General features: G+C 46.4%; 1 protein-coding gene across 1 annotated transcript in view; it reads left to right on the top strand.

The window, feature by feature from the left end:
- Nucleotides 1-21,987, top strand: part of LOC125486306 (cylicin-2-like) — an 85,482-nt gene that overhangs the window by 45,955 nt on the left and 17,540 nt on the right. The window contains exon 2 of the mRNA XM_048613299.1: nt 13,497-13,841. Within this exon, the coding sequence (XP_048469256.1) occupies nt 13,497-13,841 (345 nt within the window). The remainder of the gene's footprint in view (nt 1-13,496; nt 13,842-21,987) is intronic.

Here is a 21,987-nt window from a genome sequence, read left to right as displayed (position 1 = left end):
TGTGCACACACTCACAGGTGCACACACTCACAGGCGCACACACACACGCGCATGCACACACACGCACACAGGTGTGCACGCACTCACAGGCACATACACAGATAGGTGTGCACACATTCACAGGCACACACACACAGGTGTGCACACACTCACAGGCACACACACACAGGTGTGCACACACTCACAGGCACACATACGCACACAGGTGTGCACACACTCACAGGCACACATACGTACACACAGGTGTGCACACACTCACAGACACACACACAGACACAGGTGTGCGCATACAGGCGCACACACACACAGATGTGCACACACTTACAGGCACACATACGTACACACACACAAGGTGTGCACACACTCACAGGCACACATACGTACACACACAGGTGTGCACACACTCGCAGGCACACATACATACACACACAGGTGTGCACACACTCACAGGCACACACACAGACACAGGTGTGCACACACTCTCAGGCACACATACACACACAGACATAGATGTGCACATACAGGTGCGCAGACACACAGGTGTACACACACTGTCAGGGACACACAGACACAGGTATGCCCACACTGACAGGCACACATACACACACACACAGACACAGTTGTGCACACACTGACAGGCATACATACACGCACAGACACAGGTGTGCACACACTCACAGGCACACATACACAGGTGTGCACACACTCACAGGCACACATACGTACACAAACACACACACACACACAGAGGTGTGCACACACTCACAGGCGCGCACACACAGGTGTGCACACATTCACAGGCACACATACACACACACACACACTCACACAGGTGTGCACACACTCACAGGCACACATACACACACAATCATATTCTGTCTCTCTCACCCACTCACTCACACTCTCGCTCTCACTCTCATACACACACCCACCCACCCACCTCTGTCTTTTGCTCTCAACCTCACACCACCTTCTCTTCCCCCACCACCCTGACTCGGAGAGACCGCTGCCAAGCCAAATGGAGTGTACCAGGTAGTGTTTTCGAACAGAAGGAAAGCTTTGGAGAGTATCATTGAGCCCTCAGTAAATTGCTGTGGGCTCAGAGTTAATGGATACCTGGCCATTCATTGCTGAGAATAGTTGACCTTGTGCTGCCACAGGTCAGGAAGCCCACAGCAGCTCCTTCCCATCCTCCAAACAGACAGTGGTGCTGGGGGTTTCTCGCCACTGCCCAGAGATGGTGTATACTTCCCCACAATGAAGTGAGCCTCTGTTTCCCGGCACATCACAAACCAGTGAGCCGGGAAATGGATTCATGGACCCCCAACATGGGGAAAATGAGCCCCCCTCTAGGTTAAATGATGTAGGAGTTGATGGAGTAAGAATGGCTTAAGTACCACAGCTGGGACTTAGCTTCACCATGATGCGTGCTGGCTGTTCTGGTTAAATAGCTCACTGACTCTTAATGTTTGGGCTTGGTGGAAAATGAGACTCGGGTGAGGCACTAAAGAGCTCCTGAGTTGGACAGTTGGCAGCTATCCATCCTACCACCCTGTCAATCCCTTCTCTCGCCTTGCTTCCCCTGTATCTCACTCAATGTTATGTATGTCTGAGTGAGACCCCTGGCAGTATCAGTGCATTCTCCCTAACTGAGGCCTGGCCTCCGTGTTTTCCAAGTGAATTAGGTGGGCAGTGAGTTGTGTATGCTGTTGATTTCACTGGGGACCCTTACAGATGAACTCTCTAGGTGTGTGAAATCACACAGAGCAGTTCCAGGAGGGGATTGATGGCAACACAAGCAAAGAAACGCTGCTTTGGGATTTAGTCATAGAGTCATTTACAGCCCAGAATGAGGCTATTCAGCCCATCGAATCCATGGTGGCTCCTGGCTGAGAATTCCCCTCAGCCCCACTCTCCTGTTCAAACTTATTTGCTGTAAATACACATCCAGTTTCCCTTTGTTTCCATACCCAACACCTTCAGGGGTATCAGTCTTACCAGACCCTAGGGCTGCTCTCTCACTGGAGAGAGACAAATGGTGGGCGTTTAACCTGAGGGCCACCATGCGTCAAGCGAGGGGAGAGGTTGAGAAGAAGAGTCCTTCATGGTAACCTCAGCAATGGGGATTGAACCCATGCTATAGGCATCACTCTGCTTCACAAATCAACCATCCAGCCAACTGAGCTAAAAACTGAACCCCACCCTCCCGGGTAGCAAGCCCCTGGGTTACTTTGGGCATCTCTTGACCCAGCTCAAAATCAGCCTCCCCTCCCCACTCTCAAGGAAGACTTGGAAAAACCATGCATATCCCAGTCTACACCATCAGGAAGGGGGAACCCTTCCTGCATTGGGAAGAGGGAGGAACACAAACAAAAAACTCAGATGTGCATTTCTGTGACGCCTTTTAGTACTCTTGGATGTCCCAGAGTGCTTTACTGCCAATGAAGTTACTGCTAAGCTGTTACTGTGTAGAAAATGGACCATCTCATGTACACCGAGGAAGATCCCAGAAACAGCAACATCTGTTTGACTGGGTTTGGTTGAAGGATAAGTATCAGCTGGGGCGGCATAGTGGCTGAGTGGTTAGCATAGCGCCAGGGTGCAGGTTCAATCAGGCGACTGTGTGGAGTTTGCATGTTCTCCACGTGCCTGCGTGGGTTTCCTCTGGTATTCCAGTTTCCTCCCACAGTTCAAAGATGTACAGGTTAGGGTGGATTGGCCATGCTAAATTGTCCCTTGTGTCCATGGATGTGCAGGCTGGGTGGGTTAGCCATGGGAAATGCAGGGTTACAGGGATGGTTTGTGTTTGGGTCTGGGTGGGATGCTGTTCAGAGGGTCGGGATGGGCTGAATGGCCTGCCTCTGTGCTGTAGGAATTCGATAATTCTCTGCTGTTTGAAATCCAGCCGTGGGACCTGCTCCATAAATCTAAGAGCTGTGATGCCAATTTAGTTGAACTCAGTGTGGGAAATCCCATTATATGACATCCCACTTCTATCATTGGTTGACTGACCTGTCCATCTTTAGCTGCACTGCCTTCTCACACCAATTGGAAAGCAAACAATTTATCCAATCAAAGCACCCTTTCCTCCCCAGCTTTGCTATCCTCGTAGCTAATAAGACAAACCCTTCGGTCGCTCACTTGAAGCTTTAGCTCCTTGGAGTCTCCTGGAGGTTTGGGAACCCAACCTGACTGGGATAACTGGAGCTCGGTTTGGCATCTGCTTGGCAAGGGGAAAGAGTCAAGCTTCCTGGTCAAACAGGTCTGTGTCGGAGGAGAGTACATGCCAGATACACCACCAGGAATGTCACTTCCATCGTGGCCCTGTGAGCTCCCAACTGAGACTATCCATTGGCACTAGGACCCTGACTAAGTGAGGTCCATTGGTTAATCTTGCCAGATAATAAATTGATTGGATTACAACAATGTATAATTCAGTCAGATTTTTTTTTCTGGATAAATTTTGTTCATCTTTTATATAAAATACCGGTTTACTTTTGAAATATAGGATCAATGCAAACATATATGTGCTTGTTGCTTTACAGAAAGACATTCCTTACAATTTTTTCAACGTAAATTCCACTAATCGGTGACTTGTTTGAACAAAGCCTCCAAATCTCACTAACAGCATCATCACTCAGTAACACAGGGTGCGTGAATATCGCTGGCAAGACCCGAATGGATCATCCATCCCTGAACAAGGTCATGGTGAGCTGAAACAAGCAAAAGTAGAAACTGCTGGAGAAACTCAGCAGGTTCTTTTGTCAGTTTCTGTTGTTTGTTTCGGATCTCCAGCACCTGCAGTTCTTTATTTAATTGGAGTGATGAGTTGTCTACTTGAACAGCTGCAGTCTATGGGGAAGGGTGGGTACATCCACAGTGTTGTTTGACAGTATTTTGACCCTAGTCTGTGATGGAATGGCCATAAAGTTCCAAGCTATAGTGGAAGTCGGAGGTGGGGGTGGGGAGGAGCTTGCAAGCAATGGTGCTCCTGTGCATCTACTGCACTTGTCTTTGGAGGTGGTAGAGGTTGTGGGCTTACAAGTTTCTGTCAAAGGAGCCTTAGCAAATTGCAGATATGACACTGTAGTCACCGCACACCCTAACAGCCTATAATTCTGAAGTTAGCCTGCAGGCGTGCTTAATCTGAGCACTTTCAGGGTCCCAATCCTACAGTGACCCTTAAAAGGGAAGGATGAAACTTTGATTCCACCCGTGTGGGATTCTGTTGGGGGGAGGTGATGGTCTAATGGTATTATCAATGTACTGTTAACCCAGAAACCCAGGTAATAGTTCAGTGACAACAAGGTGCAGGGCTGGATGAACACAGCAGGCCAAGCAGCATCATAGGAGCAGAGAGGCTGACGTTTCGGGCCTAGACCCTTCATCAGAAAAGGGAGAGGGGAAGGGGGTTTTGAAATAAATAGGGAGAGAGTGGGAGGCTGATAGAAGAGGGATAGAGGAGAGGATAGGTGGAGAGGAAACAAACAGGTCGAAGAGGCGGGGATGGAGCCAGTAAAGGTGAGTGTAGGTAGGGAGTTAGGAAGGGGATAGGTCAGTCCAGGGAGGACGGACAGGTCAAGGGGGCGGGATGAGGTTGGTCGGTAGGAGATGGAGGTGCGGCTTGAGGTGGGAGGAGGGGATAGGTGGGAGGAAGAACAGGTTAGGGAGGCAGGGACGAGCTGGACTGGTTTTGGGATGCGGTAGGGGGAGGGGAGATTTTGAAACTTGTGAAATCCACATTGATACCATTGGGCTTCAGGGTTCCCAAGCGACCCTGGTTTAAATCCGTCATGAATTCAATCAAAAAATCAGGAATCAAGAGTCTAATGATAATCATGAAACCATTGTCATTTCTCAGGGAAAACCCCTCCTGGTGCACTAATGCCTAGACTCTCAGAAAACTGCCATCCTTACCTAGTCTGGCCTACGTGTGACTCCAGACCCTCAGCGGTTGACTCTTAAATTTGGGATGGGAAATAAACGCTGGCCTAGCCAGTGATGCTCTCATCCCATGAATGGATTTGAAAAGTTCTGGGTGAATGGGAATCCAGAGGCAAGGAGGCGACGAGGGAGATTTCCCACTTGGTAGTTGGGAGTCATAGATTAGCTGTCCTTGAAAGAAACCAATTGACTTTTAGTTTCTGATTCTGCTGCCAAGTGGCCCATTGAAAATTGCTCCCCCTCCAAGCTACTCACCATCCTGACTTAGAAATATATCCTCCACTGTCACAAGGTCACAGTCTGGGAATGCACTCTGTAAACGACGCCGCGGGAGTACCAACATTAAACAGACTATGGAAGGCAGCTGACCACCACATTCACAAGGTCAGCTAGGGATGAGCAGATTCCGCTGGCCCAGCCCATAACAAGAAGCTAAAGCCTTGCCCTACGTCTCGAATGGAAATCTACAAGCCTAGTGAGATTCTGGTTGCTGGTGGCGACGGAGCTGGTTGTGAACTATGTAGCGAGCCCTCAGACACCGGCCTTCTGTTTGAGCCCCTCCACCTGTTCCAGGCTGAAACCTCTGCCAGGATTTATTTTTGTGTGTGAACCCTGTATTAGTGTTGTCCTGCTGAAGCAGGTCGATTCTTTATGATGGCTGAGACTGCAGCAATATAGAAAGGTTAATTTTGTAGCTGTGCTTCCATTTCTACCTCCGGGGATGAAGCAGCGTGGCTGATTCTGGAAGGCAGACTGTGAGAGGCCTCTGGCCTATACATGAACTTGGCATTAATGGTGCTGGCCTGCCCATAAACAAACCCAATCATAACAGGGACTGACGCCAAGCTTATTTTTACTGATCCCTTCTGTGCCCTTTAATGGCAGTTGGCATTTGCCTGATAGGAGGCTGCAGGCTTTCAATTCCTTCACACAGCGATGGTGCCTGACGTCGTAACATACTCCTGTAGGGAATGAGAGCTCCCCTTTCAGCTCAGCTCTCCGCTGTGAGAGCAGTGACCAAGGGCATGGTGGCTACGAGGTTTTAATGTCTGCTCGTCTCTCCAAAGTTTCATGGGTTATTTTCTAAGCTACATTTGTGCAAGGATGTCTCCTCGGCAGCCTAATTGTGTTGTTCTGTATCTGTACCAGTCAGTTCAATGGAAATGGAGTCAGAGATGGTAGGAACTGCAGCTGCTGGAGAATCCGAGACAACAAGGTACAGGGCTGGATGAACACAGCAGGCCAAGCAGCATCACAGGAGCAGAGAGGCTGACGTTTCGGGCCTAGACCCTTCATCAGAAAAGGAAATGGTGTCTGAACAGATGTGGGTGTGAGGATTGTACCCACCCGTCATTGTAAAAACAATAAGAATCCTTTCGGAGGAGCTTGTGTTGAATTTAAGCACACGCATACACATGTAAATGGCATAGAATTTAAACACCAGCCTGCAGACAGAATTAGAACATCAGCAGAACAGTCCTTTAACAGAGTTACAAAACACTCTTCTGTTTTCTAGTTTAGGACAGGTCTTATCCTATGTATTTTAACTAACTCTTGTGCATTGGGATGCAATAGGGACACAGTAGCTCTCACTTCCACAGCAATGTTTGCAATATTAACTGTAGTGTGAGGTGATAGAATTGTTTAGACTGTAACGCAGATGAATTTCTCTCTGTCTCTTCCCTCCCCCCAGCTTCTCTTGCAGTGAGTTGCTTGCTGTCACACAATCATTTGCTCCTACACTTGTGCTGTCACTCATTAGCTCACTGTCCCTTTTATGCTGCTAGACTGCTAACTTGCTGTCTCACATTCATTCAATTTCTTGCACATTCACTATTGAGATTCGAAAATTGGGCATAGCCTGGGTATTGAACTAGGAAACATGCTGTGTACAGCTCTGGTCGCCCTGCTGTAGGAATTGAATTGAATTGAGTTAGCTTTATTGTCACATGCACTCACATGAGAACAGTGAAAAGTTTACAAGTTGCCACTTTCAGTGCCATCTTAGGTGCAAGGTACCTAGATACAGATTCTTGAGTACTAATTCTTAGGGGGGACAAAATAGAAAAATAAAGAAATAAAATGTCCAGCATAACAGAAAAAAAGTACAAAATCAGAGCAAAAAGTTAGAAAAAAGTAAAGAAACAAAGTGTTCAGAATAACAGTCCTTCCACGGTAGTATAATAAAAAAAGAAAGAAATTAAAAAAAGAGAGATGTTGGTCCGTTTCTTGGCTCTGGGATTGAGGACCCAACCATCCTAGTGGAATCCCAGACTGCGCCCCCATGATGCCGAAGAAAAGCCAAATGGAGTTACAGACCGACACTGACGAAAACCGCCATCGAAGCTGCCAAAAAGGAGTCCCAAAGCAATCTAGTCAAAGGACCCACCAGGACGCAGCCATGAGGAAAGGTTGGATCCACACCACATTTTCCGCTGCAGCAGCCTCTCGGAACCTCCTTCCTCACCCCAAGCTGCCAAAAGATGCTATTAAATGTTATTAAATTAGAAAGGGTGCAGAGAAGATTTACAAGGATGTTGCAGGGACTGGAGGGTTTGTGTTAAAGGGAAAGGCTGAATAAGCTGGGACTTTTTTTCCCTGGAGCATCAGAGGCTGATGGTGACCTTATAGAGGTGTATAAAATCATGAGGGGCATGGATAGAGTAAGTGGCAGGTGTCTTTTCCCTAGGGTGGCAGATTTCAAGACTAGAGGGCGTATTTTAATGTGAGAGGGGAAAGATTTTGAAAAAGACTTGAGGGGCTTTTTTTTTACACAGAGGGTGGTTCGCATGTAGAATGAACTGCCAGAGGAAGTGGTGGATGAGAGCACATTTACCATGTTTAAAATACATTTGGACAAGTACATGAGTAAGAAATGTTTGGAATGTGTGGGCCAAGTGCAGATAGGTGGGACTGGTTTAGTTTGGGATTATGGTCAGCATGGGCTGGTTGGGCCAAAGGGTCTGTTTCCTGTGAGATCTTGGTATCCTGGCCAAAATTTATCCCGCAATCAACAGATTTCAGATTATTTATGGGAGCTTGCTGTGTACAGTGAAAAGTTTCTCATTGGAAACAGTGCTTTCAGAGATCCAGTGGTCAGGAAGAGTGCTATATATCAATATGACAAATGCAGAGAGAGACTCATGAGGTCTGGCTGCAAATGCAGAGAAACAGAGCTAATGCCTGGAGTTCGATATGACTCTTTATCAGAACTGACTAAGACTGAACCAGCTCTGGAGAGGAGTCATATCAAACTCAAAACATTAACTCTGTTTCTCTCTCCACACTTGCTGCCAGACCAGATGAGTTTCTCCAGCAGTTTCTGCGTTTCATTCAGCATTTGCGGTATCTTGCCTTTGTCTAAATGGGTATCTTTTTTCTTTTGCCTTTGGCAGCTTGGACAGCTCTGGTTAGAGTCAGAGTGTCTGTGTCTGTCTTCGCAGTGGCCTTTCAGATAGGCTGGACACCTGTTGTGCCACTTGCTGGGTGGGGCAGGGTTGGCGTTCCAGGTCAGGGGTATGGTCAGCCCGAGATGTCTGTGGTCACAGGGCACCTGTCACTCAGTAAGGGCCTGCCTGGCACAGAGCTGGGCAAGGCACTGTGCAGCTGCTAGCCTTGGGCAGTGAAGTAGAAGTCTTGAAGCTGTTTTACAGTGTGATGTTACCGGAGGTGAACTACTGGAATCTGTTGGGGGGGGAGATTACTGACTGACGTTCTCCTTGTTTGCAAGCAGTTACCAGTTGTCGGGCCAGCTGGCTAGCGTAACCCATAGACTGCCCGCCTGCAACGTGCTGACAGTGTCTGTTTCACTGAATAGAACTGGATGGGGGAATACGTTTACAGAATAATCAATAACTAGGACACCAGACCTAGTGGGTGGGTATTAGGATTTTCTTGTTGGCCAGTGGAAAGAAAGAAGAATTGGTGTTTGTATAGAACTTGTCACAACCTCATAACTTCCCAAATTAATGTGCAGCCAGTAAATGGAAAGATGGGCAGCCCAGTGGCTCAGTGGTTAGCGCTGCTGCCTCACAGCGCCAGGGACCCAGGTTCGATTCCACCCTGTGTGGAGTTTGCACAGCCTCCCCGTGTCTGTGTGGGATTGCTCCGGTTTCCTCCCACGGCCCAAAGATGTGTAGGTTAGGGTGGATTGGCCGTGCTAAATTGCCCATAGTGTCTGAGGATGTGTCAGCTAAGTGGGTTAGACATGGGAAATGCAGGAATTTAGTAGTGGGTGGGATGCTCTTCGGAGGGTCGGTGTGGACTCAATGGGCTGAATGGCCTGCTCCCACACTATAGGGATTCTATGAAAAAGAAAGGTTTGCATTTGCATAGTGTTTTTCACGATGACCAGATTTCTAACATGGGAATCACGCTGTAATGTAGGATGTACCTCAACCAATTTACAGCTAGCAGGCTCCTACTAAAAACACTGAGAGGGTTATTAGTCTGTGGAATTCACTTCTCTAATATGCAGTGGAGGCAGAATTGATGAATGTTTTGAACATTGTTTATTTTGAGCAATGTGGACTGACAGCAACAGGGCTGGAAATGTGGATAAGTTTGAACGTTTAGGAAGCAATGTTATTCATGAATGCCTGATTGATGAATGATACCAGGGCATCCCAAATTGGGGGTCAGGACCCCAAGTGGGGTGGCGAGCTGAAATTCCTAGGTTTATGAGCTCTGGGGCAACAACGTCTGCCCCCTTTATTCCTGCTCACATCGTTCTTCCACGCCTTGCCACCCACACACACCGCTCATTGAGGTACTGGGACACGTTTCAAACCTCTAAACGTGTTTACAGTGGGGAGAAACTGTTCCTAAACCCTGAACTGTAGTGTGTCACTGTGACAGGGCACTTTGCATCAATTGGCTGGCACAAGTGACAAGAGTGAAAACTCTTCAAAAGGACTTGATTGTCAGTGGATGTTATGAAAGGTGCTACATAAATACAAGTCCTTCCTTTTCTATTCACGCTTAATTTTTATTACAAATGGCTGAAAGGATGTTTGTTTGCCAGATTTGACACTGAAGTGAGCTTCCTGTTAGCCGGCAGATACTGCACATATTTTCCTGGCTACAACTTGTCCTCGCCCACCACTTCCAGCTCTTCCTGATTCAAATCGAGGAGTTGTTCCTGGAATCCCTGTGCTGAGGGCCTTACGAGCTGAGAGTAGGCCTGTTACAGGATGAAAATGGGAGGGGACATAATCAAAGGCTTGTAATAGGATAAATCCACTCAAACCCTCAGAAGGGGAGTAAGTAATCCAAGGTGACCAATAGAATTGGCTGGATGTATCCTAGGAAATCTCACCAGAAGTATGATATCTGGGATGTTTGGCACGTGTGAACTCCAAGGGACCATGAGAGTGGAAAGCACACTGAGGTCTCAACTGAACCCACAACCAAAGCCTGTTCCATAAACTTACCTGATACATTCTCACCAATACAATTATGCAACAGTTTCATTTTGTTTTGTTAAAAGTTAAGCCAGAACCAACTCCATCTTTCCCCTTTTACCTCCTCAAGTCAGTGACTGGGAAGAGGTGTTGATGAGTGCAGTGTGTGTGAGCACATGGGTCACTCTGTGTTTCACATCCTTGCTCTGCCATGACATCGCCGTTTTATCGCAAATGGTAAGCTTCCATCCAAATTGTACTCCTTTGGTAGTACAAGACCTGAGTATTGCAGAGACAAAGCACTTTCTGTGTCAAAATTGTTCATCTTGCACTCATCAGGACATCTTGCAAGAAATACCAAAGTGAAGGGAAAACAACATATCTCCTGTATGAGAGGAGAGTTCTGATTGGTTGGCCAGTAGACATGATGTCTTTGGAGAATGCACCAGTTAATAATGACTGACAGTTAAGTGGCAAGCTTTGATTAAATTTTAAACCAGGAATTTAACTCTGATTAGTCAGGGTATAGCCCTAAGAAATGAACTAGTGATTGACGGCCTCATGATTTGTAGAGGTGCAACAGGTGCAGTGTGTCTGTTTAACAGGCAGAGTGTGTGTGTCTCAGTAATGGTCAGGGACTGTCTCTGTAACAACACGTACAGTGTATCCATGTAACAGGTGGTGTGTGTGTTTGTAACAACAGGCGGAGTGTGTGTCTGTGTAACAGGTGCAGCCCATGTACATGTTGACTCTCATCATTAATTGGTACATTTTGTATGGCACTGTCTCTACCAATCAGAAACCACTTCCCAACCAATCAGCACTTCCCTCTCACGTATAAATGTTCGTTTCCCTTCATTTTGGTATTCTTGTAAGTTGTCCTTATTTCAACCCCAGTGCCTCATTTATATACTTTTTCTCCTTTAGCCTTTATTTTAAATTAACCTGTTCAGAGATGTTATTACGCACCTCTGGAACCTGGACCCCTTGGTCCCGGGTAGGGACATAACCACAGTGCCACAAGTGGGCCATGCTTAGTTTGTAAGCACTATACCTCCAATGATAGACGTCCATTTATGTAACTTTACCAGCAGTTCCGAGTTTACAGCCAGTGAGCTGCTTCTGAAATCTTGTTCCTGTTGTAACTTATGAAATGCAGCAGTCAGCTCTCACGCAGCAAATTCCACCAATGTGATAACGGGCAGATAATCGGTTTGGTTTAAGGGATAAATGAGCAGAATTCCCAGGTCATCTTCAAATAGCACTGTGGGGATGATTTATACCCACCTGCTTGGGCAGATAGGACCTTACCTTTATATCACATTTGGAGGGTGTGACCTTCAAAAATGCAGCCCTGCCCCCAGTACGGCACTAAGGTTAAACTGAGAATAGGTGCTCAGGTCTTCAGAAGTGGAATATCACTGATTCTGCAAAGTGAGACTGCTGCCCACTCAGAATATTACGCTTAAATTTTCAAGTAAGATGCATACGGATTTTTGAAAGGGGAGCCAAGGGTTATAGAAGAGCTGAGGCTGGGGCAATAGGGGAGTGGTGTTGAGGCTATAATTAGATCAGCCTTAATCTCATCAAATGTTGGAGAGGGTTTGATTTTTGATTTGATTTATTATTGTCACCTAAGTACAGTGAAAAGTTTTGTTTTGCATACAGTACAGGCAGATCGTACCATACAAAGTACATTAGGGTAATAGAACAGAGTGAGGAATACAGTGTTACAGCTGCAGGTATAGTGCACAAAGAGTGAGATCAACATTTAAATATAAAATTTGAGATGTCCATACAGAAGACTAATAACAGCGGGAAAGAAGCTGTTCTTGAACCTGTTGGTATGTGTGTTTAAGCTTCTGTATCTTCTGCCCAACGTAAGAGGTTGGAAGAGATTATAACTGGGGTGAGAGGGGTCTTTCATGATATTGGCTGCCTTTCCGAGGCAGGGAGAAGTATAGATGGAGTCAGTGGGTAGAAGGTTGGTTTGTGTGATGGACTGGGCTGCGTTCACAACACTCTGTAATTCCTTATGGTCCTGGGCAGAGCAATTGCCGTACCAGGCCATGATGCATTCAGATAGAATGCTTTCTATGGTGCATCTTTAAAAATGAGTAAGAGCCTTTACAGACATGCCGAATTTCCTTAGCCTCCTGAGGAAGAGGAGGTGTTGTTGTGCTTTCTTGACAGTAGCGTCAACGTGGGGAGGACCAGGACAGATTGTTAGTGATCATCATGACTGGGAATTTGATGAGCTGTATGGCCTACTACTCCTATTTGTCACATTCTTGTACAATCTTTGACCTCTCGATCCAAAGGTGAGGTGAGGGTGGGACAATAGGGGAGTGGGGTTTGAGGCCATAATTACATCAGCCTTGATTTCATCAAATGTCGGAGCGAGTTTGATTTTTGATTTGATTTATTATTGTCACATGTACCTAGGTACAGTGAAAAGTATTGTTTTGCATGCAGATCATACCATACAAAGTGCATAATGGTAATAGAACAGAGCGAAGAATACAAGGTTACAACTGCAGAGAAGGTTCCCTATTTGCTGTTTCTCGATGGACCCTGTGTTTATTGACACTTTACAACTGGGATTTGATCAGCTGCAGGTTGGAGCTTGCTTCACTATGAGGTTTGTGATGGAGGAGTGTAGGAGTAGAGCTGACAGAAGGGTCTGAGTTGAACGTATTGATAGAGATCAGTTATAAAACGCTTGACTGGGAGAAAAAAAACAGAAGTTGCTGGAAAAGCTCAGCAGGTCTGGCAGCATCTGTGAAGAAAAAGTCAGAGTTAATGTTTCGGGTCTGGTAATCCTTCCTCAGAACAGTTCTGAGGAAGGGTCAACAGTTCTGAGGAAGGGTCACCGGACCCGAAACATTATCTCTGATTTTTTTCTTCCCAGATGCTGCCAGACCTGCTGAGCTTTTCCAGCAACTTCTGTTTTTGTTCCTGATTTACAGCATCCACAGTCCTTTCGGTTTTTATTTAGTGCTTGACTGGGAGAGGTTGACTATATATGGCCAGGCTGGGGCTACTGAGTGTGAACGGTGGGGATAAGGGGAGAACTGGCTCTGTACAGTGGCTGAAAACAGCAATGATAGATATCAAAAACTCACATCAATGTTCCTTTGTATTTTCCAGCTGCTGACATCAAGATTGTGGCGGAAAAGAGTCCAACCAATGACAAGGAAGGAGAGAAGGGGCCAGCCAATGACAAGGAAGGAGAGAAGGGGCCAGCCAATGACAAGGAAGGAGAGAAGGGGCCAGCCGATGACAAGGAAGGAGAGAAGGGGCCAGCTAATGACAAGGGAGGAGAGAAGGGGCCAGCCAATGGCGTAGAAGGAGAGAAGGGGCCAGCCATTGATGAGGAAGGAAAGAAGAACCTAGGCAAGGAGGAAGAGGCAGAGAAGGGTCTAGTTAAGGATGAGCCACATCCTGGCCCCTCCAGATCCACTGCTTTGGGCAAAAGCCCTCGAGGAAAGCAAGGTATGAGAGCTTGCTGCCTGGAAAGGAGTGAGCTATTTATCTTCTACCTAAATCCCAATTTAAATTGGGCTGTTTGAACCAGAAAGCTCTTGCTGTTACTTTCAGTTTTTCATTCGTGAGGCCTGGGAAAGAACAGAAGGAGAGTAGTGTATTCAGTTGGTGCAGCTAAAGGAAGATAGTGGAGATGGTAACTGTTAATGACCATCCTGACCTGTTACCAGAGCAACTGAAAACCACACTCTCTTTTAACACCCTCTGAAATTCAGTGTAGGATGTGATGGATCTTAGCCTGTCGCACTTTACATTAATTTTCCTCTTATTACCACTTAGCTATTACCATGCAGTCAATGTGTCCTCACTCAAAGTATCATTTCCTGTGAAGATAATGGAACCTGTGGCAGGTGGACTTAGTTTCCCCTTGCTGCTGTTCAATCCTGTTGTTGACTGCCACTTGTATTTGGGGTATATGGAGTGGCCCCGTGTTAGTTGTGTTCAGTGGATGATTAACTGGGGTGGGAGGCGCTTTGGGACTTTTCCTCCATCTAATCTGTTTTCACTCTGATTGGATGACACTGTGGTTAAAGAGAAACTATAAGCGATTGGGTTTAATTGCAGGCTGGCTGATTTTAAGTTTCTCTTGGAAGAATCAAGCATTGTTCTCAGCTTCTGACTGTTACACACTTCTTAGCTTCCCCCTGCCTACCTTTGTCTCTGTATCTCCCTGAATATTCATGATTTTGTCTTTCTGTAACTGTGTTTTCTGGTGTCTCTGTCTGTGTCTCTCTCCCCTCTATTTTTTGTATCACGCTCTCTCGCGCTCTCTCTGTATGTCTCTCTCTGTCTTTCTCTCTCTCCTTTATTTGATATGATTTATTATTGTCACATGTATGTAACTACAGTGAGAAGTTTTGTTTTGCATGCAGTACAAGCAGACCGTAACATAAAGATCATCGGGTGATTTGTACGAAGCAAAGCATGCAAAGTTACTGAATTGAGGTTGAAAAGTGCGGAATGATTGTAAGAAATGTGATAATAAGATCTGCTGTAGATAGCTCGCAGAGATTCACCCTGTGTCAGTGCTGTCTTGTATCCATATCCTCTCTGTGTTTTCTCGTTTTCAGTTGTGCCCTTGTCAACTTAAGGTGATTGTTGAAGGAAGTAGTGAGGGAAACCTTTTTTTTAACATAGTGAGTGGTTAGGTTCTGGAATTTATTGCCTAAGATTGTGGTGGAGGCAGATGGTAAAGGGATTTGGGCCATTATCCAAAAAAGGTAGAATGTGCAGTGTTACAGTGACCAGGCAGGGAAGGGGCATTGGGTGAGTTGCTGTTGCTGGTAGCCAGTACAGACATGACTGGCTGAATGGTCTCTTGCGCAAAGATTCTATACCTCTGCCCCTCCATCTGCCTATCCCACTTTGGCCCCTCTCCAGCTTCCTTTCTGCTCCTCACTGTCTCTGTTGGTCAGCCAGGTTTCATGCTCCATTGCCCCTCATTTGCTTCATTGTCGTGAGTCCAGGATGCAGTCGTTCATTTTGAAACCCAGACTGATGAATAATTCAAGGAAAGGTGTGCACCCATCAGATAGCTCATTGAAGATGCTGTTTATTAAAACACAGTTGATCTGTTCAATGTATAATTCTTCCCTTCGCTGCAAAGATCTTGTGTTCCGTCTGTGAAACTGTTCAACAAAGCTGCATTATCGGTTGAATAAACAGGAGCTTAATATAAACTACATTATTCACCGACACAATTCATTGTATAATTGTGCTTTAAATCAGATTGCTTGTGTTAATGTCTCATTTACCGATGCTGTGTCACAGGAGTGGAATGCTTCAGCAGGGCTGCTCATTCCACTTTTTAAAACTTTTAAAAATTCTTCCATGGGATGGCATCACCACGAGGTCAGCATTTGTTGCCCATCACTGATGGTGAGGTGCTGGTGAGCTGCCTCCCAGAATCACTCCAGTCCTTGGCGTGTAGGTACACTCACAATGACCCAGTGACAGTGAAGGAACGGTGATATGTTTCCAAGTCAATGTGGTGAATGGTGTTCCCTTGTATTTGCTGCCCTTGTCCTTCTAAGTGGAAGTGGTCATAGGTTTGGAAGGAACTGCCTAAGGAGCCGTGGTGAATTTTTAAAACTTTTTTTATAGAATCCCTACAGTGTGGAAACAGGCCCTTCGGCCCAACAAGCCCACATTGACCCTCCGAACATCCCTCCCAGACCCATCCCCCTATAACCCACCTAATCTACACATCCCTGAACACTACGGGCAATTTAGCATGGCCCATCCACCTACCCTGCACATTTTTGGACTGTGGGAGGAAACCCACGCAGAGACAGGGAGATGTGCAAACTCCGCACAGACATTCACCCGAGGGTGGAATCAAACTCGGGTTCCTGGCGCTGTGAGGCAACAGTGCTAAGCACTGAGCGTGCATCTTGTAGATAGTAGACATTGCTGCTGCGACTGACCATTGGTGGTGGAGGGATTTAATGCTGGTGGATGCAGTGCCAATCAGGTGGGATGCTTTGTCCTGGATGGTGTTGAGCTTCTTGAATGTTGTTGGGGCTGCACACATCTAGGCAAGTGGGGAGTATTCCATCACACTCCTGACTTGTGCCTTGTAGATAGTGAACAGGCTTTGAGGGGTCAGGAGGTGAGTTACTCGCTGCAGGATTCCCAATGTCTGACCTGTTCTTGTAACCGTGTGCTTGGCCGATAAGATGAGGGAGGATCCAAAGAGATTCTGCAAGTATATTAAGGGCAAAGGAGTAACAAGCCTGCGAATAGGGACCCTTAAAGATCAACAAGGTCATCTATGTGTGGAGTCACAGGAGATTGGTGAGATCCTAAGCAAATATTTCTTGTCAGTTTTAGAGAAAGACACGGAAGCTAGGGAACTCAGGGAAGTAAATAGCAATGTGTTGAAAACAGTCCACATTACAGAAGAGGACATGCTGGAGGTCTCAAAGGCATGAAGGTAGATAAATCCCCAGGACCTGATCAAGTGTATCCCAGGACATTGTAGGAAGCTAGGAAACAAATTGTGAGTCCCCTAGCAGAGATGTTTGTATCATCCACAGCCATGAGTGAGGTGCCTGGAGGGTGGCTAATGGTGTGCTGCATGGAAAAGCCAGGGCATTACAGACCAGTGAGCTGAATGTCAACGTTGGAGGGGATTCTGAGAGATAGGATCTACATGCATTTGGAAAGGCAAGGACTGATTAAGGATAGGCAACATGGCTTTGTGTGCGGGGAAATCATGTCTCAGAAATTTGATTGAGTTTTTTGAAGGTGCAATCAAGAAGACAGATGAAAGCAGAGTGGGAGACGTTGCCTCCATGAACTTTAGCAAGGCTTTCAATAAGGTTCTGTATGGTAAACTGGTTAGTAAGTTTAGATCCAAGGTGAACTAGCCAGTTGAATACAAAATTGGCTTGACGGTAGGAGACAGAGGCTGGTGACAGAGGATTATTGTTCACATTGAAGGCCTGTGACCAGCGGTGTGCTGCAAGGATCGGTGCTGGGTCCACTGTTGTTCGTCATTCATATAAATGATTTGAATGAGAATTTGAGGCATGGTTCGTAAGTTGCAGGTGACACCAACGTTGGTGGCAAAGTGGACAGTGGGGGAGGTTATTTAAGGGTACAATGGGATCTTGATCAACTGGGCCAGTGGGCCATGGATTGGCAGATGGAGTTTAATTCGGGTAAATGTGAGATGTTGCATTTTGGTAAGGCAAATCAGGGCAGGACTTGTACAGTTAATGATAGGGCCCTGGGGAGTGTTGTCGAACAGAGAGACTAGGAATGCAGGCATATAGTTCCTGGAAAGTGGTGTCACAGGCAGACAGGGTGGTGAAGAAGATGGCCTTCATTGCTCAGAGCGTTGTGTATAGGAGTTGGGGCATCACGCTACGGCTGTACAGGGCATTGGTGAGGCCACATTTGGAGTACTGCCTACAATTCTGGTCGCCCTGCTATGGGAAGGATGTCGTTAAACTGGAAAGGATGCAAAAAAGGATTTGCAAGGATGTTACTGAGACGCAGCAGGTTTGAGTTATAAGGAGAGGCTGAATAGGCCAGGACTTCTTTCCCTGGAGTGTGGGAGGCTGAGGGGTGACCTTATAGAGGTTTATAAAATCATGAGAGGCACAGATAGGATGAATGGCGAAGGTCTTTTTCCCCAGGGTAGGGAAGTCCAAAACCGTACAGCATAGGCTTAAGGTGAGAGGGGAAAGATTTAAAAGAGACCTGAGGGGCAACTTTTTCAATTATAATTAAAATTACATTTAAAAGGTATTTGGGCAGGTCCATAAATAGCAAAGGTGTGGACGGATTTGGGCCAAATGCAGGCAAATGGGACTAGTTAAGTTTAGGAAAGCTGGTCATCATGGGCGAGTTGGGCCGAAGGGTGTGTTTCCTTGCTGCATGACTGTATGACACTATATAGCGAGTCCAATTGAGTTTCAGCAAGAAATTCAAGCCCACACTCCACTTCAGACTTTTCGATCAATGTGTTACACAAACTTCAACTCTTTCAAAAAGCCATCTCTCATGCTCTGCCCTGCACCGGGTCTCACTGACCATCCCTCCTACTCATCTCGTCATCCTCATCTCCCATCCCCTCCTCACTCCCATTACCGCAACCCCCCCCAACCCCATCACCCTATACTGGGGAAAGCGGCAGATGTTTCCCTTTAGCACCATTGCTGTAGATCCAGTCCCTGTTGGGTCAGTCCCTGCGGGTCATGACGTGTTGACACTGACTGGGGTAGAGGTGGGTAGGACCACGGTGCTGGGGAGAAGGCAGCACCTACTGTTCCTATTACTATCACCAGTCGCTGCGGGTCCTGTCGCCCAGTCCCTGCAGGTCCTCTTGGTTAATTCCTGCGGGGTTGTTGTTGGGATTATGTTGGGTCTCCTCATGAATTTTTGAGCCTCTGATTACGCATTCTCTAAAATCCAGTCCCTCATGTCTCAGACCTCTGTTCTCAGCTTCAAGCCCACTCCCCTGCCCACACCACAGGCTCTGTTACCTTCCCAGTTTTACACCTTCCTGCTCCTGTTCCTTTTTCCTGCTTTTTCTCTCTACCAACGCTCCCTCCCTATTCCCGTTCACTCTTTATTCCTTTATGAATCTTCCCTACGCTCATCCTTTTCACTGTGCTCGGTTATGCTCTTTAAACCTCTTTCTTCCTCATGGTTGTTACCCATTTTCTACCTATTGTGAGGGACATTGTGATATGTCATGTTAAAATTCAGGTAAAAATGTCAGCTACAGCAGTAGTAACATGTTGAGAGGTCCCAGGAATAATAATTTTGCGAGCTGCAGAAATGGTGGAGAGTAGCAGGAACAGTAGGTGCTAGCTTCTTCCCAGCACCGCAGTCCTACCTACCTCTACCCCAGTCAGTGTCAACATGTCAGGGGGAACAACACAGGGCAAAGATTGAAAGAACAGCATTCTGGGTGTGGGTGGAAATTTGGAATTTATTTATTTTCTGACTGCCTTCAGTGCCTAAAAGTGTTTAACATGCTTGCCTTCATTGCTCAGTCCTTTGAGTATAGGAGTTGGGACATTATGTTGAGGTTGTACAGAACGTTGGTGAGGCCTTTTCTGGAATACTGTGTCCAGTTCTGGTCGCCCAGTTATAGGAAGCTTACAAAGAGTAAAGTAGCTAAAGGGACGTTACAATATCGCAGTGGCCAGGGCTGCTTCATGGAAATGCCAATGTTTGTTGTCTACTCCCATTACCCGATGACAATGCCTGCTCACAGCAAGATCCTCAGCATGGAGTTTTACAACGTGGGGGCCTACCGTGCTGTAGCTAGCGCCACAGTTCTGGCTGAGGGCGGGGTAGTGGCTGTGAGGTGAAGATTTAGCGCGGCCTTCAGAACTGTGGAAATGCCCAATTTGTTGTCAGAAACTGATAAGCTACCTGAGTATCTACTGTCACCATGCTGCAGATTAATGTGCTGAGGAGTGGCAGATGGAGTGTAATTTGGATATAAGCGAGGTATGGCAGATGGAGTGTAATTTGGATATAAGCGAGGTATTGCATTTTGTTAAAACAAACAAGGGCCGGACTTATAAATTTAAAAGTAGAACCTTGGTTAGTGTTGTAAAACAGAGAGACCTAGGGGTTCAGGTACATAATTCTTTGAAGTTTGCATCAGATAGACAGGGTGATTAAGAAAGTGTTTAACATGCTTGCCTTCATTGCTCAGTCCTTTGAGTATAGGAGTTGGTACATTATGTTGAGGTTGTACAGGATGTTGGTGAGGCCTTTCCTGGAAAACTGTGTCCAGTTCTGGTCGCCCAGTTATAGGAAGGATATTATTAAGGTGGAGAAGGTTCAGAAGAGATTCACCAGGATGTTGCCGGGAATGGAGGGTTTGAGTTATAAAGAGAGGCTGGATAGGCTGGGACTTTTCTCACTGGAGCATAGGAGGTTGAGGGGTGACCTTTATAGAGGTTTATAAAATCATGAGGGATATAGATAGGGTGAATGGTAAGTGTCTTTTCCCTAGGGTGGGGGATTTCGAGGCATATTTTTAAGATGAGAAGGAAAAGATTTAAAAAAGACATGAGGGGCAGTTTTTTTACAGAGAGAGTGTTTTGTGTGTGGAATGTACTGACAGAGGAAGTGGTGGATTGTGGATACAGTTACAACATGTAAAAGACATTTAGGTAAGTACATGAATAAGAAATGTTTGGAGGGATATGGGCCAAGTGCAAGCAGGTGGGACTATGGTCAGCACAGGCTGGTTGGGCTGAAGGGTCTGTTTCCATGTTGTATGACTCTATGACTCTACTGTGAGCTGGAGTCACTGAGTGGGATCTGCAAGGCACAGTTTTTTATTTTGTTCGTTCATTGGGTGTAGGTGTCACTGGCAAGACCAGCATTTATTGCCCTTGGACTGAGTGGCCTTCACAGAGGGCAGCTATGAGTTAACCCCATTGCTGTGGGTTTGGAGTCACATGTAGGCCAGACCAGGTCAGGATGGCAGATTTCCTTCCCTGTCATTAATGGGATTAATGAATCCAGTGGGTTTTCTTTTATGGCAGTCAGCAATGGTTGTAATTCGACTAGCTTTTTTTATTCCAGATTTCAAATTTCCCTGTCTGCCATGATGGGGTTTGAACCCACGGACTCTAGATTATCAGTGTAGTGACATTACTACCGCGCCACAGTCCCCCCCCATGTATTGTTGACACTGTCCCACCCCCCCATCTGTCAGGCACACCTGACACTGGCCTATGCCCCCCTCCCAGGCACCAAGGAGTGAGCCCAGTGCTGAAAGGGTTAATGGTGGAGCTTGTTATGGTCTTGCCATGCTGCTAGCCTGCAGCTCATACTGCCTGCAGTGGGCAAACGAACTTTGCAGTCAGTGTGGAGCCTGCCTCTGTGTCAACACCAGCGAGATAAAAAAGCCTCCGTGATTTAATAGTAAAACTGCTGAGGTGAAGTAATACACTCGGAAGATGGTATTTGGCATCAATTTTTGTGTATTCACCGTCTCCGGCCCAGTTAGAACAGGCTGCAAAGTGGATGTTACGCCTCTGAAGGTCATTTTGTAACTGAATGCAGGCACAATTTCCTGATTGCCTGTTATGCAGGGGTGGGAAGCGCTGCATGTTGATGTGTTTATATAATTAGATTCGCTGTCTGTGTTTGCAGGTTGAGGTGTTGTTGTAAATGCAGGGTGTGAGGACTTGGTCCTCTCTATGTGGTTTTATCTTTTATCAGCAGTCCTGGCATTAGGTTCTTGGCCTGTTTCACTGCATCATCTTGTGCCTTCAGTTAAGAGAAGGTGTCTCTTTTCGGTCTGGATACACTGTGCTTATAAAACCAGAACAGCTGACATCCCTAAAATAAGGACAGTAAATGGAGCCCTTTAGCGAAGAACTAGCGTTTATACAGTGACTTGAACCAGCTCAGGAGATCCCAAAGCATCGAATTAAGTGCTTTAAATTTTATACTGTAGGAAAGGTGACAGGTAGCCTGTGTACAGCAAGATCCCTTAAACTACAGTGAAGTAAAGATTAGATCATCAGAGATAGTAGGAACTGCAGATGCTGGAGAATCCGAGACAACAAGGTGCAGGGCTGGATGAACACAGCAGGCCAAGCAGCAT

The sequence above is a fragment of the Rhincodon typus genome, chromosome 27, assembly GCF_021869965.1.
Source record: "Rhincodon typus isolate 14 chromosome 27, sRhiTyp1.1, whole genome shotgun sequence".
Classification (NCBI taxonomy): Eukaryota; Metazoa; Chordata; class Chondrichthyes; order Orectolobiformes; family Rhincodontidae; genus Rhincodon; species Rhincodon typus.
This window is presented reverse-complemented; position numbering and strand designations above follow the sequence as displayed.